The sequence below is a fragment of the Macadamia integrifolia genome, chromosome 14 (assembly GCF_013358625.1).
Source record: "Macadamia integrifolia cultivar HAES 741 chromosome 14, SCU_Mint_v3, whole genome shotgun sequence".
NCBI lineage: Eukaryota > Viridiplantae > Streptophyta > Magnoliopsida > Proteales > Proteaceae > Macadamia > Macadamia integrifolia.
Window position 1 is genome coordinate 25,994,379 of NC_056570.1, and position 15,129 is coordinate 26,009,507.

The following is a 15,129-nucleotide window of genomic DNA, read 5'->3' on the forward strand; positions in this document are numbered from 1 at the left end:
AATCAAAATTAATACAATGAGGGTTGGCCGATTCCGGTTCAAGGCTTAGGCCATGAGTGACTCCTAAATAAGGACTTAGATTGGTTTAAAACCAAAAGGGTATCATGATGGTATGGATCAGGCAGGAATAATGTTTTTGACCCGCTCCAATTAATGTCCATTAAATCATGCTGCATTCATGTATTGAACATCAAAGACAAGCCTCTAAGTTTGTTAAGGCTTAAGACCATCACAATGTATGTGAATTCTGGTTGTCCCACAATTACAAATATACCCATTTCATGTAACAGAACATTATTCATCCCACTGAAATTCTAATTAAAAACATAGGGAAAAAGAAAGTAACCTACTTGCTTGTGTCTACACGCAGACATATGTGGGTACAAAAAGAGTGCACTTTTCTCTCTGTCTCATGTGCTAAAGATGCCTCCTCGTGGCCTCTCCTTGGTTTGCATGTTAATACAGAGACCGCACAAGTGGATAGCATTCTCTTACCCATATAAATTTTACCACCAGGACATTTTGGAAATAATGTAGAAAAACTCTAACCTCCCATGCATAGGAGGAGAAGAGGTAGGCTTACAAGTCAAAACAAAAAGAGTTAGCTTGATTTCAGTTGCAGCAAAATGGGATCAAGTGGACTGGTTTTGGCAAGAAGTACATGGCTTTCAACATTGCTGCTACCGTGTGTTCTTCTTCTTATTCTACCTTCCATGGTTAAAGCCCAATTCCCTGGTTGTTCCACCCAAGGTTTGGTAGGCCTAGACCACCTTGAACCTTGCTTGAATTACCAAGTTAAAAGCTCCACGGATGCTTGCTGCCAAGTTCTTGATCAAATGGTCAAGGACGGATATAACTGTATGTGCTTGTTATTATCTTCCACCTCCACCACAAGCTCACTCTCAAGTGCCCCACTTTCATTGCCATTTGCTAATTGTTACATCTATGTACCTCCTTTGAGGCAATGTCCAGGCAACACAAACGGTTTGATCTAATAATTTTCCTTTTTTATCTTAATTATTTTTCTGGCAAATAATAAGATCTCAGCATAACTCACTTAATTTTCTTGCTTTCAGTCCCAGCTCCACTGGTTCTCCCACCCAACATCAATGGCAGTGAACCCATGAATCCACCTTCTTCCATGGCAACCAACTTCACACCGCCACCTCCACCATCACCACCACTGCTTGATGCCACCATCCTCACGCCACCACCACCACCGCCATCACCTCAACTGCCACTGCCACTGCCACCACCGCTTGGCATACAGACGTTGATGAACTTGACTCAGGGTAAGAGCATCACAACAGTAGTAGAGGAAGAGCCACATTCCAACAACAATGGTCCATTAAATTCGACCGTGCCTTACAATAATGGCGGTTTTGTGAAGTCATACATGTACAGTGGAGAGTCCACAAAACAAGTCAAGATCTGGAACTACCTCTGGGTGGTTTGGGTTGTAGTGATTCTTCTTCAGACATGCATTCTGTAATAACTAAGGTGGTTTTATAAAAATGAACATTTCATAGTCCATAACGCTTCATCAGTGCTAAGTTTCAAATTTTCTTTTACTGGTTTTTTCTTCTGATAATTCACTACCGCTGTTTTAGGTAGCCACAATGTAGGCAGATTGAATTAAATTCCAGGGAATATATCTAATCAAACAAAAGGAGAGGTACTCATAAGAGCCTTAATAATATCAAAAAGGAGTGGTTTTCTTCTACTTCCAGCAGCCTTCGTTGATTAGTGATTGCTGAAATGCAATCGGAGAGATCTGCACTCCGATCACACAATGCCATGTGATATTTCTCAATGAAAGGAAAAAAAGTGTGGGTGTTAGACTCAATTGTGACTTGTGAATTACCAACCAGAACACTGACTTGCAGGCTCTGAAAATTCTTCAGCCCCATCAATAAGCTTGTCCACCAGAATCAGATGCATGTTCAGCTATGCCACCAACCACCAACACATGGGGCAGGGGTGTACCCAGTACATAAGGCTCCCGCCACTGCGGGGTCTGGGGAGGGTTATAATGTACGAAGCCTTACCCTGCTTTGTGGAGAGGCAGACTCAGCTAAAATGATGTCAGTCAACAACAGCAGCCTTTCAGGTTCTACCAAAATGTATTGAAGTTGCAGCTTAGATCGTTGAGAGTAACAACAAACACTAAAGCTCAACATCATTCAGTATACAGAAAAGTTCTGTACATCCAGATGATGGGTTGGGGGAGTGAATTGCCTTGTGATAGTATAATAACACTCGGTTTCATAGTAAACAAATACTACCGCTCAGGATAACCCAATGTATGAAAAGGTCCACCCCATTTCTCTTTCAAATTACAACTTCCACTCCAATAAATAAAATCACCCTAACCAAATGGACCAGATTATAATACCTGAAATTACCCGTAGAAGGGTATGGCATTTACTAGAAAAGAAATGATTCATCATAGTATAAGAAAACCTGAAAAAAATACTTCTCCCATCAGCATTTCATGTGTGTCATTTAAATTCCCCAGACCCATTTGAGTAAGAAAAGACATACACTGAAAAGGAAACTTTACAGTGCCACACTCCTGACGAATTTGTTTACTTCCACCCATCTGACCATTCAGCTTCATCAGTAACTGGCTGAGGTGTCTCTTCTACCTGGGGCTGGAAGGATTCATCACCCCATGCTGCATTGTCAGAGGGCTGTGTATTGTCTTCACCATCCCAATATTCCTTGGGATCCTCTAGCCTTTCAGGGAGAGGACAACCCTGATAAGAGTTGTTGTCAGAGCAATGCCATAAAATCTTAGCCCAATATGGATCCTGCCAAACAAAAACAAGTAAGATCAGCAGTACATAACCACTTGAGCACCCACCCATAAGAAACTAAGCCATTTTATAACAATAATTCTGAGACTGCCTGCAAAGCGCATGGGATAACATTAATCATTTTGATTTTGCAGTGTACATTTTGCTCATGTTTTCATAACCGAAGATGAAATCATTACCTGAACAGCAATGAAATAGAAATGATTATCTTTGAAATCTTAAAATGCCCTCTTTAGCCCAATAAAATGCTTTTCATAAACTTATGGTTCAGTATTGGAGCTCCAAGAATTGGACAAGTGGAATAAAGATGCCATGAATAAAAGGTGAACCCCAGAAACCCATAGAAAATTTATAATATATATGCTTTCTGTGTGGAATCAGTGAAAGAGGCATATCAAGCTGGACAATTCAGTCATCCAAAAAAAAAAACTGGATCATTTTATTCTTTTGAACTAAATTTTAACAATGTCAAATCAATCAAAAGGAAAAACAGAAGGGGGCATAAGCAGTACTAGGCGTGACACAAATGCGCTCCTGATTTTGAGCAACAGGAAGGGATAGCATGACTGCCCTGAATCTTTCAATAGGTAGGATGCCCAATGGATTGACCATTTCTAAAATTTGGTGGTCCAACTTAACTAATGGCCCACCATGTATTGGACTTTGTCCATTTCTTCAACCATCATCAATTTATACCCCTATTTTGACTTTTGAACCACCTTTTGACTCTTTCCTTGGGCACATTGGAGATGTTGTTTAACCAGAAGTTTGACAGGTGGATAAAGCAGGATGATACATTCCCATACACCAGAGTTGGACACCAGACAAACAGCCAGATGCCAGTTATTAGCCATCTGACGCAACATACCCAGTGCTATCACGTTCCCTTAGGAAAACAGCTGAATTATACTGTTCAGCTATTTTTTGTATTCCTATATCTTAAGGCGGCTCATCATTTGTCTAAGCAAAAAAAAATAAATGATATAAAGAGAGTCCACTAACATAATTTTAGGGCAAATCAGTGTTCAAAATTTAAAGTCTTCTGTATTCCTATATCACAAGACCAATGATTAAGTGGTCAAGTTATGTAGGTCGAACTTAGTTTTTTGTTTTTTTTTTTTTTTATGATAATGAAGGGTATCCAGGCCTTTGGCCTGACTAGTCCCGCGGGCCCATACTGACCCCACAACCGCATGGACCGGTTCATACTTCATACCAGGATTGAATGAGAACCAATCAACTTTCACCAAAAACAATGAAGAACACTAAAGACCCTCATGTGAGTGGCCCCAAGGAGGTAAGAGGAGTCAAACTTAGAATCACACGCTTCCTGAGGCGAAGGTCCCTTGCCAACTCGCCAACTTAAGTCTACCAGTAAAAGACAGGGAGCAACACGTGGAAATGAATTATTAGCTTTCAACCCATAAATCATCAATTTTAGAATCCTAAGGTAAAGGGGAAAGAGATTATTTCATTCAATAACTATATCGTTAATTAGGTCCAGTTTTCTCTCATTTCTTTGGTGAATAACTGGAGTCTTCTACACTCTGCAGTCAACTTGGATATCTCTTAATTAAATAAGGCGCAGAACAAGTTCCTTTCTATTCTTTCTAGCATTTTGAATTTTGAGAGAGATTGTGTGTGTTACCCTCGGATACAATGCACAAAGAATCAAACTCAGAAGAAGAGATTGCAGACGGCAACCTAGAAGAGAGTCAAAACTTACATTACTGGAACTTGAGAGATTGTGAAAAAAGGATAAAGTTGTGCTGATAAGGTATACAGGACATGAAACAGACACCTGCACAAACAACACATACACACACAGAGGACTGGTACAGATTTACTATGGTTTAGACAGGTCGCTGCAGAGGTCCATCATTTGGGTACAATGGTAAATATTTGGTCTGCTAGCATGAAGACATAGTTTGAGTCTTATGGTAACTACTTCATCCAAAAAACTCCAAAGGCTATAACTGATTCCAGTCCAGCCCTCTCCAGATCCTGTGAAACCAGGACTTTCACTGGGTCATAGCCCTTCCCTTTTTTCTTTTCATTTTTCATTTTTTTTTTATTTATTTATTTATTATTTTTTTTTTTTATTTGTGGGAAGTGATCTTTCAGGTATTTAAACATTCCAGGAACCATAGGTCCAAATTTCATTAGGGAGGCTTTCATGGTTACCTGTGCTAAACAGTTTTTGTACAGTAGTTTGGTAGTGATGGAAAGTTGTCTTTGTCTAACAAGGGCAATATCATAACTACTTGGAAGAAACGTTTAGTTTCTCTAGTTTGAATCAGTTTCTGTATTTATAGGATTAGGAAGTGGTTAGAAATTCAAGTCCAAGTTGTTTAGTGAATTACCCCAAGTGGTTTCCATATACCTAGTCATGTTTTTAGGAACAGAAATAATTCGGTTCGTCTAAAAGTTTAGTGCTACAATGTGGAGTCACAAATACTTGAAGTATCTTCAGCCCTAGGTGCATTGGTAGGTAACCCCCAATCTATCTTCTTTCCTTCCTTCTTGCTTTAAACTTTCTGCAACTCATACCTGTCGCAATGACCAACTCTTTTTACCTACATTTTCTCCATTAAACTTTCACTGATAGAACAGCCCCCCGACAGACATAAACACTAGGCAATTGGGCTACTTGGCCAGACTTTCTACTTTACATTTCCATATGGTAGAAAGCTGAGCCTTTATAATGTAGTAATGCATTTGAAAAACTGCCAATTAGATAGGATCTATAATTCAAGGATAAGTTTAGATTATATGGGATAATGAATAGGTTAGGTTAAGATGGATGGAAAGGGCTGAGATGGAGGTCAAGTGGGGAGGGACTAAGGAAATGCTTTGCTTAAAATTACAGCCCAATTGGCTAAGTATTCCAGCAGGTACGGGGAAATCCTAGTGAGGGTAGGACTATGGGTATTTAGGTAATTAGAGCATAGTTGTCAAGGCAACCAAAGGAGGTGGAGGGGCGTGACGGGTGTCTAAGTGCTTAGGCATCACAAGGCGCCAAGACTTATTTTTTATTTCCCTATTTTCCAACATTATTTAGTATGCTACATATACTCAACAGTAAGCCACATCAAGTCATCAAAATTCAACATTTAGAGAAAAGTTTTTGTTCTCTAATAAGTTTGACTGGTCAAATGATTTTATTTTTACATGAGAATTTTTATATTAGGTAGAGTACAAAACCAGCTTCCCATCAAGTCAAAGTTTACTCAAATCTAAGTCGTAATGACAAAGTTATGTTCCGGTCGAACTTATTTTAAAGTGCATGAATGCTATTGAAATTGCCTAAATGAGAATAATTTCTTGTACATCAAAACAAAATATTATTTTACCGCACTTTTAGTTTTTAGCTATATTTTACCACGATAAGATTTATGCAATTTTTAGAATTGAGAAAAAAAACCCAAGTATTTGAAAGTTGAAATCACCCCTACAACAAAAATCAAGTTTTTGTTATTGGACTAGGGGGTTGACTTCTACCCTTTTAAAATTTGAGTTTTAAACTATTTTTCTAGATTCAAATAGGGGGTATTTGCTTATTTTTGAATAATATCTTAAGTAAATGAAATAACAAATATAAAAAATATTTACCTAAATAATATTGGCAAAAATAAGTGTTGTGTGCTGCACTAAGGCGACACTTTGAAAACTATGAATTAAAGTAATGAAACTAGGGCTTGAAAACAGGTAAATCGAGTTGCTGTTATGAGTGTTGATGAACTCAACACAGTAGCTGAGCACAAAGGAGAAACCAGAATCGATTTAGGGTCTTCTACAAGGTCTTAAACAGGGCTTAAAGGAGGCAGGGGCAGAATTGGAAAAATATCTCTAGATCCAGACATTAGAACAGAACAGGATTTGGATCGAGCTCTGATCTTGGGCTCAGGATGATATGCTCCAAGTATCAATTCAATCAGATGGATGAATTGCTTAATTTGACAAATCACCTTGGTACCCAACCTTCTAGAAACTGGAATCTTAATTGAAGAACTTCAATAGCAGTACTTATTTAGGACAGTCATGGAAGATCAAATAAGAATAAAGAATGAAGTTCCAGCACCAATAAAGAAGTAATAACAGTAAGTGAACCGTCCGGGCTTCAAACCGCAGGACGTCAGTTGGATCAAACACCAACTCCTTCATTTTGATCACATACAAGGAACGTTCTTCAAGCAAGAAGAATTAATGTAACGAAAGGATTACAAAAAAAAAAAATGTAAAGCAAGGATACAAACCCTAACTCTAGACAGGATCTCAAACATAAACTCAGTTTTAATTAATGAAAGAGATAACAAACCCAACAATAGAAAGGCACCATAATAGGGTTGAATGGAGTTTATGTAGGGGAGAATCATTCCTCCAAGTTTCAGATCAAACTGATGGTCGGTTCCTAATATTCTCCAATTCTTGGTTTAGGGTACTAGAGAGAATTCTGAGCTCTCTCAAACCAGGGACCAGAACAAGTTCAATCTTCAGTCGAGTGGGGCTTCTGGCGAGGGGAACTGATCCTCAAAATTTGAGCCAATTCTGATGGTAGACTAGGGAGATCCAAGGCTTCAAAGGTCCCAGCAGGAAACCCTTCCAGTATCACAGGTAAGGGGTCCTCCTATAATCAGCAGCAATCACTCAGTAACAACTTGAGGTTGGTAATATTGGTGCTGATCAGCAGTCCAAATAGAGGGCTCGGCTTAGTCTCAGCATGCACAGAAAAAATAGAAAACAAGAAAGGGAGAAAGAAGAACCAATGGATAGAAGGGTGATTGGGGATAGTCTCTCACAGACTCGGGTCTCTCACCCACAGCCTCTCACCGTTGTTTGGTCTCTCACCAGTGGCATCTCACCATACTCGCTCACAGAGCAAGCACAAAGCTATATATTTTTTTTTTTTTTTTTTCATTCTTGTTTGGCTACCGAAATCCAGCAGCCACTATCCCTTAGTTATAATAATAAATTGGAGGGAAAAAGAACGCTACCCTGCTGGTGCAGGTGCACACCAGAGCGTGGGCCAATGGGAGGGAGTGCGAGATCATCTTCAGCGCATGGTGGGGTGGGGCAGCATGGTCTTTCTGTGTCTTGATGTGTCTAGGTGTGGGGGAATGTAAGCGGTTAGCATTTTTCTCCCATAAATTGATTACAGAAATCGGATCCTTCCTTGATGGAAAGGAAAGAAATCCCCTTACAACTGGACTTATCCCAATTGGAAACTAATTATAAATCAATTCAAATCCATCTAAATAGCTGAAATGAGTACTAGGAATCAGGAAACAGCCTCACCATGAAGTGGGGGTTAAGTACATTATGACTACCATGCAGTGTCAGGAGCCTCATGCACTAGGTACACCCTTTTCTTTTTAGACATGAGTCCTACGAATAAAAAATACTAATTACATAAAGTAGCCAATAAAATAGGAAATAACTTAGTAAATGAAATCCCCCAAGCAAGGCCTAAACTTCACTAAAATTTAGCACTAACAAAACCTGTAAAATAATCTTCTATAATCCTCCATGCATTTCCCACGGGGCCCACCAAAATGTGAAGAATATCTTCTCTTAGACAGGCTGCGGGATGACTAATCTTTGGCAAAATATACTATAAATACCCTTCACATAAGGTTGGTCGATTTGGCCAATCACTTCCCGAACAAGAAAGCTGGTCGATCCCTATTATGTAAGGAGAATATTGGCTTGACATGGTGGACGATATAATCTTCAAATCTGGAAAATATGCTAGCTTAGAATCTATTCAATCTGAAGATAATCTTCCACAAATTATGCTGGACATTAGATGTCCTTGACCAGAATCAATTGGCATAATTATCCCTCCAATTAAGTTAGCCAATAGCTATTTTCTTTGGGGAGAGTTCGATTACAAATGGGCAGAATCGAACTAGATTATTAGGCCCAAAAATTGGGCCAAGTATGAACCAAACTTGGAACCCAATCAGATGCCCAATCTAAAGTCTAGAACTACATCAAGAATAGTTACAGCAGCAAACTCCCAATTTCAGAATCATGGGTGAGGAAGAATGCCTCCCCCAGTTTGCTTTTATCAACCTCCAAAAGCTGAGTTTGAGTTGGCATGGGAGAACCCCAACCAACTCCAGCTTTGCTAACAAAAACAAAATTCTAATTGCTTAAGGACACCCCCTAGTTGTCTCTTCTTACTTGGCCAAGGAAAACTAATACTTCGGCCATTACAAATTAATACATGAAAAAATAAAATCATTTTAATTGAACCACCCATTGGACCAACATTGGACCATGGTTCAGTTCATGACTAAAGAACTGAAAAATAAATTAAGTATGAAAGTAGCTAAACTAAAACAGAAACTAGGCCACGGTTTGGCCTCCCTTGGTCTTCTTCCTATGCAAATACTTTAACTCCCTCCACCAACCCCCAAACACAACTTCGCAATTCCATAAATTTGTTCAACGATACCCTGTCCCCACCATCCAGGCATCCACCATTAACCACTCTAAACCCTGACCCAAATTTACAAGAAATCCTAATACTAATATCCTCTGTTCTGTTAACATTTTTCTAGATCTATACAGTAGCCTTTCTCTCCCACCCCCACCCCCACCCCCGCAAAAAAAAATAAAATAAAATAAAATAAAATAAAATAAAATAAAATAAATAAAAAATTTATAATAGCCAACTGGTATCATAGATAATTTAAGGCTCACTTTCACTCTTTGTGAACTACAATTGAATCTCCCTACTTGGGGATTAATCATGTAATGACTAATAGCATAAACATGCAGCTCTGCATCTCATAGCTTCCACTACACTGACATAATGTTTCTACGGAAAACAAAAGTATAAGCAACAAACTGCGGCTCCTGGAGAAATCAAACCTACCAAAATGAGAAACAGTCCATGACAATGAAGGAAAGGGAAGGGGAAAGAAGAGTGGTCATTTTAAACACCATCAAGTATAGCTCCAGATCTACAGAAACTAATTGTCACACATATGGGTCTTAAGAAAATGAGTATGTTATGTAATATCCATGGATGAAACAGGCATATTCTATTTCCCACCCTATGTGACAAGAACATTGAAATTGATATGAAAAATATGAGAGTTGATGTAGAGGGTTATACCTTGCAGATAATATGCGGGTTACCAACAATTATGAGCAAAGATTTCGCACGAGTAATAGCAACATTAAATCTCCTGGGATTGCTAAGAAATCCCAAACAATGTGCTCTATCAAATTCATTGTGCTTGACTGTAGATCTGACAGTAGAGACAATTATGAATTCCCTTTCTTGTCCCTGAAATTGTTCCACACTCCCAACCTTTAGATCCAGCATATCCAGATTTTCAAGGGCTTTCTTTAACTTAAGTACTTGCTGGCGATAAGGAGTTATTATCCCAACATCTGACTCGTTCACATCGCCCATTGTTCTCAGCTTCGTGATGATCTCTACAACCTTGCTAGCCTCAATTCGATTAAACCACGATGGATTATTTCCTTCCCTTTCATCACATCCTTGAATTCCAATGAACATAACTGGAAACTCTTTGTTAGGAAGGATATCCAACCAAGAACACATAGAGGCATTTGTCTCTTCTTTACAGGCAATCAATTCCCCCTTATAGAAGAGCCTTGAAGGTAATTCCAGGATTGATGGATGGCATCGATAATTCCTCACCAGTTTTGTGACAAAATTTCCATCCTCACTGTAGTAGCATTCACATTCAAAGAGCCTTTCTAGGTATGATTTTCCTAAACCGTATGTCTCTGCATCTCTGGAGTAGACAACGGGGCCTAATTGCATTGGATCTCCAGCCAAAACAACAATAGTTTCCCTTCGGCAAAGATGTGAAATAGGGATCATTGTCTCTGGCTCAGAAGCTTGGCCAGCCTCATCCAAGAAAATATGAGAGAAGTGGCCTCGTTTGATGCCTTCACCATATAGCAGAGATGCACTCATATAAGTGGATACAATGATCCTGTAGCGCATCAAAGCCCTCAATGGAGGACACTTGAAGATCAGATCCTCAAAGAAGCAAAAACGGATATGGTCAGGGTGAAGGTCCTCATAAGGACGGTTTTGAGCATTTAACCTGAATATCTCATTCTCCCGAACTTCAATAATATCCTTAGAGGTGAGCCTCTCTAATATGTGATCTGCTGCACAATTAGAGGCCGCACAAACAAGAATCCTGGCTGTCTTTCCATTTGTATAAAGCTGTAAGATTGCTTCCACCAATGTCATGGTTTTACCTGTACCTGGTGGCCCATGAATCACATAAGGTGGTGCTCCTTTGCAACCCAGTATCATTTCAACCGAAACCATTTGCTCTTCATTGAGAGTTTGATTCAAGGGAACCATTGGGTTTGTATCGATCACCCTCTTATTGGATCGTTGCGATGGAAAGAGGAGAACATTGTCTAAACTTTGTGCTGAAGAAACAGCCTGATATTGCCTTCTCATATTCACCCTATTGTAACTGAATCTAACATTGTACATGTTAGTGTCACAGTGCCGCTGGTGGAATTCATCGGCAAACTTCAACAACACTTCGTCAGCCTCAACACGATGTATGAACCCCTGCACATAACACGCACAAAAATTAACCCCTTTCTTTTTTTAGGTGGGGAGAGAGTTTGGTCATTTTAAACCTTAAACCATTGATATCTGTGAGAAAATGATTCTTGTGACTGCAGTGGATTAACATATGACTCCCCCAGAATAATTATTCTCACCTTATAACTTAAAATATGTATTATTTACTTTTAAGGAAAGTGTCACAGTGCCTACAGCATATCATACGCTCAGACACATTGAATCTTTTATTTGTTTCATTTTAGAGAGAGAAAAAAACAATTAATGTGCTGGGGCGTAGAGAACGCTGTAGGCTCAGAGAATCCCTGCCCCTACTTCCAACTTCAATGCTTTTAAGATCAAAGCTTTGAGTTGCAATCCCAATGGCAAGGAAAAAAGAATGAAAGGGTAAATTTGGTCATTAATATTCAAAACCTGTAGTTGATATCAAACACACTTGAGACATCCAGAGCAATCCCTCATATGTGCGTTACAGAGGATCAGAACACCAAGAATTTGGTGAAAAATCTGGGTATATGATTAGAGAAAAAAATTGTGCGATGGGAATCACATTACTAAAGTAAAACCTCATCAGAACCTTAAGTAATCATAATGTAAAATCCAACAAAATATAAAATTCAAAATCAGAAGTTCTGGCATTTTTTATGTAAAATTCATATCAATAATACAAGCATCAAAGTCAATCTCATACATTCATTTTGGAGCAAGAAATGGGCTCCTTAAACAGGCACAAATCAATTTAAGTATTTCTAGGCTGGTTGCAGTGGCCAAATGTCCTAATCTGTAGTAAACAAAGACGATCAGGGCCCACCACAGGATGGCTCTGCCTGGTAGATTGCCTATGCCAAAAAAGTCTTGTACCATTGATCTTAACTGTTCACAACTAAATGGTTGTTTGGATGGTGAAAAAATCAATTGAACAATCTGAAGAAAAAAGCTGGAGGTGAGATTGGTTAAATGACATTCATGCATCTCACAGTAGGATTGGGAAATCTTACTGGCAGAAACTATGCAGCAGTGATGCTAATCCTCCATACATGAGACTGTCATATTTTTTACTCCAAGAACTGGACATTTAGATAAACTAACTTTTAAGATAATGTCCAACAAGAAATAAGATGGATAACAATTGTGTCAGTATTTGTGATTTGCTAAATTTTCCTTCATTTTTTATAGCAAACACAATATTGCAAAGAACCCTAAGATTTACAATTCTTATACGATTTGGTATTAAAAGCAAATTGTGATTTCACAACTAGAATCAATTTTAACAACTATTCATATATTTGTTTTTACAGCATCCTGATTCGTGTTGCATCATCCAGTACAAACCAGCAATCATCATGCATTGATTTAAGATGACGTAATGGACTAACATATATTGTCTTCTTACTACCACAAATAAAAAAGGTGCTTACAACACAAAAGTGCAGAAATTAAAAAAAAAGAACCTGATATGGTGGGGCATTGTCATCTAGATCTGAAGCAGCAAGCTTGGCAAAAACATAGTCACCGTAGACCAATGAAGGTCTTTTCTCAGCCAGTCCAGGTACCTCAAGGGCCAAGAATTGAGCTCCCCTCTTCTTCATGGTGACACATTCCATGTCATGGCCCCTCATTTCTTCCTAAAGTAGAAATTCATTATTTCAGTGATAGAAACAAAGGATAGTATTTCCATTATTATTTTCTCAGAAAATTACTGATAATTACCTCCATATGTAATTCTTCCATAATCAATAAAACATTGAAGTATTCAACATAATTCTCCCTTGTTAGACCTTCTGTGATAACATAAGGGACTTTTTTACTCTCCAACATATCCCTAAGGTCTTTTGGGATCTCATAATGAGGAAGCCTATACTTGAAACTTCGTATTGGTGCTCCCCTTGCAGGACGAGAACCTGCCACATACTCCTTAACTGCAAATTGTTTCCTTCGGGGGGCTCTTGAATATGGCTTGTCTGCAGACAGAGATTGGGCAACCTTATCTTCAACCAAAAGAAAAACAACCCGCTCTATCCTGTCATCACCAACATCAAAATGCACCACTGTCGTGTGCAAACCAATGTCCTTCGGTTTGCATGATAACCATATTTTGAGAATCTGGCCTGGCTGAAGGACTCTATCTTCCAAGGAAAAAGATTCTAAGAAGCCTCGAATGGTCTCCATATCTGAATTCACTGAAGGAGGTTCCATCAACGATAGTGTGTAAGAGTCTGCAGGGGTTGAACAGTAAATCTTAACTGCCCAAAGTTCAACTGGTTCAGAGGTGGTATTATGTATCGTGATAGAATGTGCAGCTGTTTCCCCTACAAATACGGATTGAGGCTTTCCACGGTTAAAAGGGAATGGGACAGAAATAACAATTGGGCCTTCATCATGCGGATTGTAGCTGCATACTGATTTATCATCCTCGTAATCAATAAATCCAATCTCTCCTTTGTCTCCAATGTAAGAGCATTCCTCATCCCAATCGTCACCCCTAATGCTACCCATGAGAAAATTGATATTTATACCAACCAATACCTTCAGTCCCTGATAAAAACAAACAATATTCTCTAAGCAGTTTACACCCAAGATTTAAGCTATGAATGATAGAATAGCTACAGGCACCTTAGTGCTACAAAGGATAGAATAACTTCATGCACTTTGCTAGAAAGCATGATTAAATGCCTAAGAACCAACTGAAACTATGTTGATGAAAAGGATGGACGAAAAGAGGGCGTCAAAGAGACCCCATGGAGGTTATAATCGATGTGAAGAACGGCGGGCAACAGAGAAAGAGATGCATCCTAACAACAATTTACCCAAGAAATAAAACCCATTTCCCGACTACCCAGATGAGGAAATGAGGAAATCAGAATGGGGTTTATTGGGGAAGAAAACCCTGCAAAGATAAGCCGCTAATGAGACTGAGAAATAGGAGATGTGAAACCAACCTTTGCCTAAAAAGGGAAATAGGAGTTCAAGCCATATGAATTACCAACTACAATTCAGATGTTAAACAGATGATAGTTCCGAAATGCAAGTAATACTCATCATCGTCATCACTATTTACAAAGAGCACAAAAATGCTATGAGTTCCCCCTTTCAATCAAAACCCAAAAAGATTATGTGAAGAGAAGACGAAGATGATCCAATGCAGATTGAGAGAAGATGAGAATGGCCCTTTTCTTACCCGTAACAAAGAAGAACTCACTCAGTTGAGCAAACTACAGAATCAAAGACTGTCCATAGTCCATACCTTTTGGGGTTCCGGACTTCAAAGCAGTAGAGACTGGAGGTAGCAAGTGAGAAAGCGTCTTTTGGGGTTCCTTAATGGCTGCTCCCCTCTTCCCTCAGGAAGAATCAGAACCAAGAAGAAAAGGATACGTTACTTTTGCTTTTCCAGAACTCAGAAAGTTATACGACTCATGGCCCCCACAGAACAGAACCTGATTATTGAAACAGAGGAGGGAAGCAGAAGACATCGAATGTTGAATGGTTTGATGTGAATCAGTACAAGTGGTCACGTCAGTTATGTACCCTGCAATCAAGGAGCGCATTCCAGGGGTGTCAAAACGGCCGCCGGGTCCGGTTTTGACACCCGGTCTGGTTTTTTTTCTGAAGGGGTGGTAGGGTTTTATATTTGCTGTTTGATCAAAACCAGACTGATAAGATGTTTTATCTACAAAACACCAAACTGAAACTCCATGGATCCGATCGGTTATG

The 15,129-nt window shown here is 39.1% G+C and overlaps 2 protein-coding genes across 4 annotated transcripts; one reads left to right on the plus strand and one right to left on the minus strand.

Moving 5' to 3' along the window:
- Window positions 1–241: 241 nt before the first annotated feature.
- Window positions 242–1,492, plus strand: LOC122060769 (non-specific lipid transfer protein GPI-anchored 10-like). Its single transcript, XM_042623869.1, has 2 exons — window positions 242–984; window positions 1,077–1,492. The coding sequence occupies exons 1-2, from the start codon at window positions 627–629 to the stop codon at window positions 1,490–1,492; spliced, it is 774 nt and encodes a 257-aa protein (XP_042479803.1). The 5' UTR covers window positions 242–626.
- A 675-nt stretch (window positions 1,493–2,167) lies between these two features.
- On the minus strand, window positions 2,168–14,897 carry LOC122061582 (probable RNA helicase SDE3). Of its 3 annotated transcripts, none has more exons than XM_042624930.1 (5): window positions 14,663–14,897; window positions 13,129–13,953; window positions 12,870–13,043; window positions 9,946–11,403; window positions 2,168–2,813 (listed from the first exon to the last, which is right to left on the minus strand). In XM_042624930.1, the coding sequence occupies exons 2-5, from the start codon at window positions 13,912–13,914 to the stop codon at window positions 2,589–2,591; spliced, it is 2,643 nt and encodes an 880-aa protein (XP_042480864.1). In that variant the 5' UTR covers window positions 13,915–13,953; window positions 14,663–14,897; the 3' UTR covers window positions 2,168–2,588. The 3 variants fall into 3 exon arrangements, with proteins under 3 accessions (XP_042480864.1, XP_042480863.1, XP_042480865.1); XM_042624929.1 differs by having other exon boundaries at window positions 14,597–14,897; XM_042624931.1 differs by having other exon boundaries at window positions 2,168–2,463; window positions 2,545–2,813; window positions 13,129–14,897.
- Window positions 14,898–15,129: the final 232 nt, after the last annotated feature.

Excerpts from the sequence above, each read along its gene's own strand:
- LOC122061582 (XM_042624930.1), bottom strand. The coding sequence starts at position 13,914 with ATGGGTAGCATTAGGGGTGACGATTGGGATGAGGAATGCTCTTACATT. Across the intron at positions 11,404-12,869 it reads ACAATGCCCCACCATATCAG|GGGTTCATACATCGTGTTGA; the intron begins GTTCTTTTTTTT and ends TGTTATGTGCAG. Across the intron at positions 2,814-9,945 it reads ACCCGCATATTATCTGCAAG|GATCCATATTGGGCTAAGAT; the intron begins GTATAACCCTCT and ends TTTGTTTGGCAG.
- LOC122060769 (XM_042623869.1), top strand. The coding sequence starts at position 627 with ATGGGATCAAGTGGACTGGTTTTGGCAAGAAGTACATGGCTTTCAACA. Across the intron at positions 985-1,076 it reads ATGTCCAGGCAACACAAACG|TCCCAGCTCCACTGGTTCTC; the intron begins GTTTGATCTAAT and ends TCTTGCTTTCAG.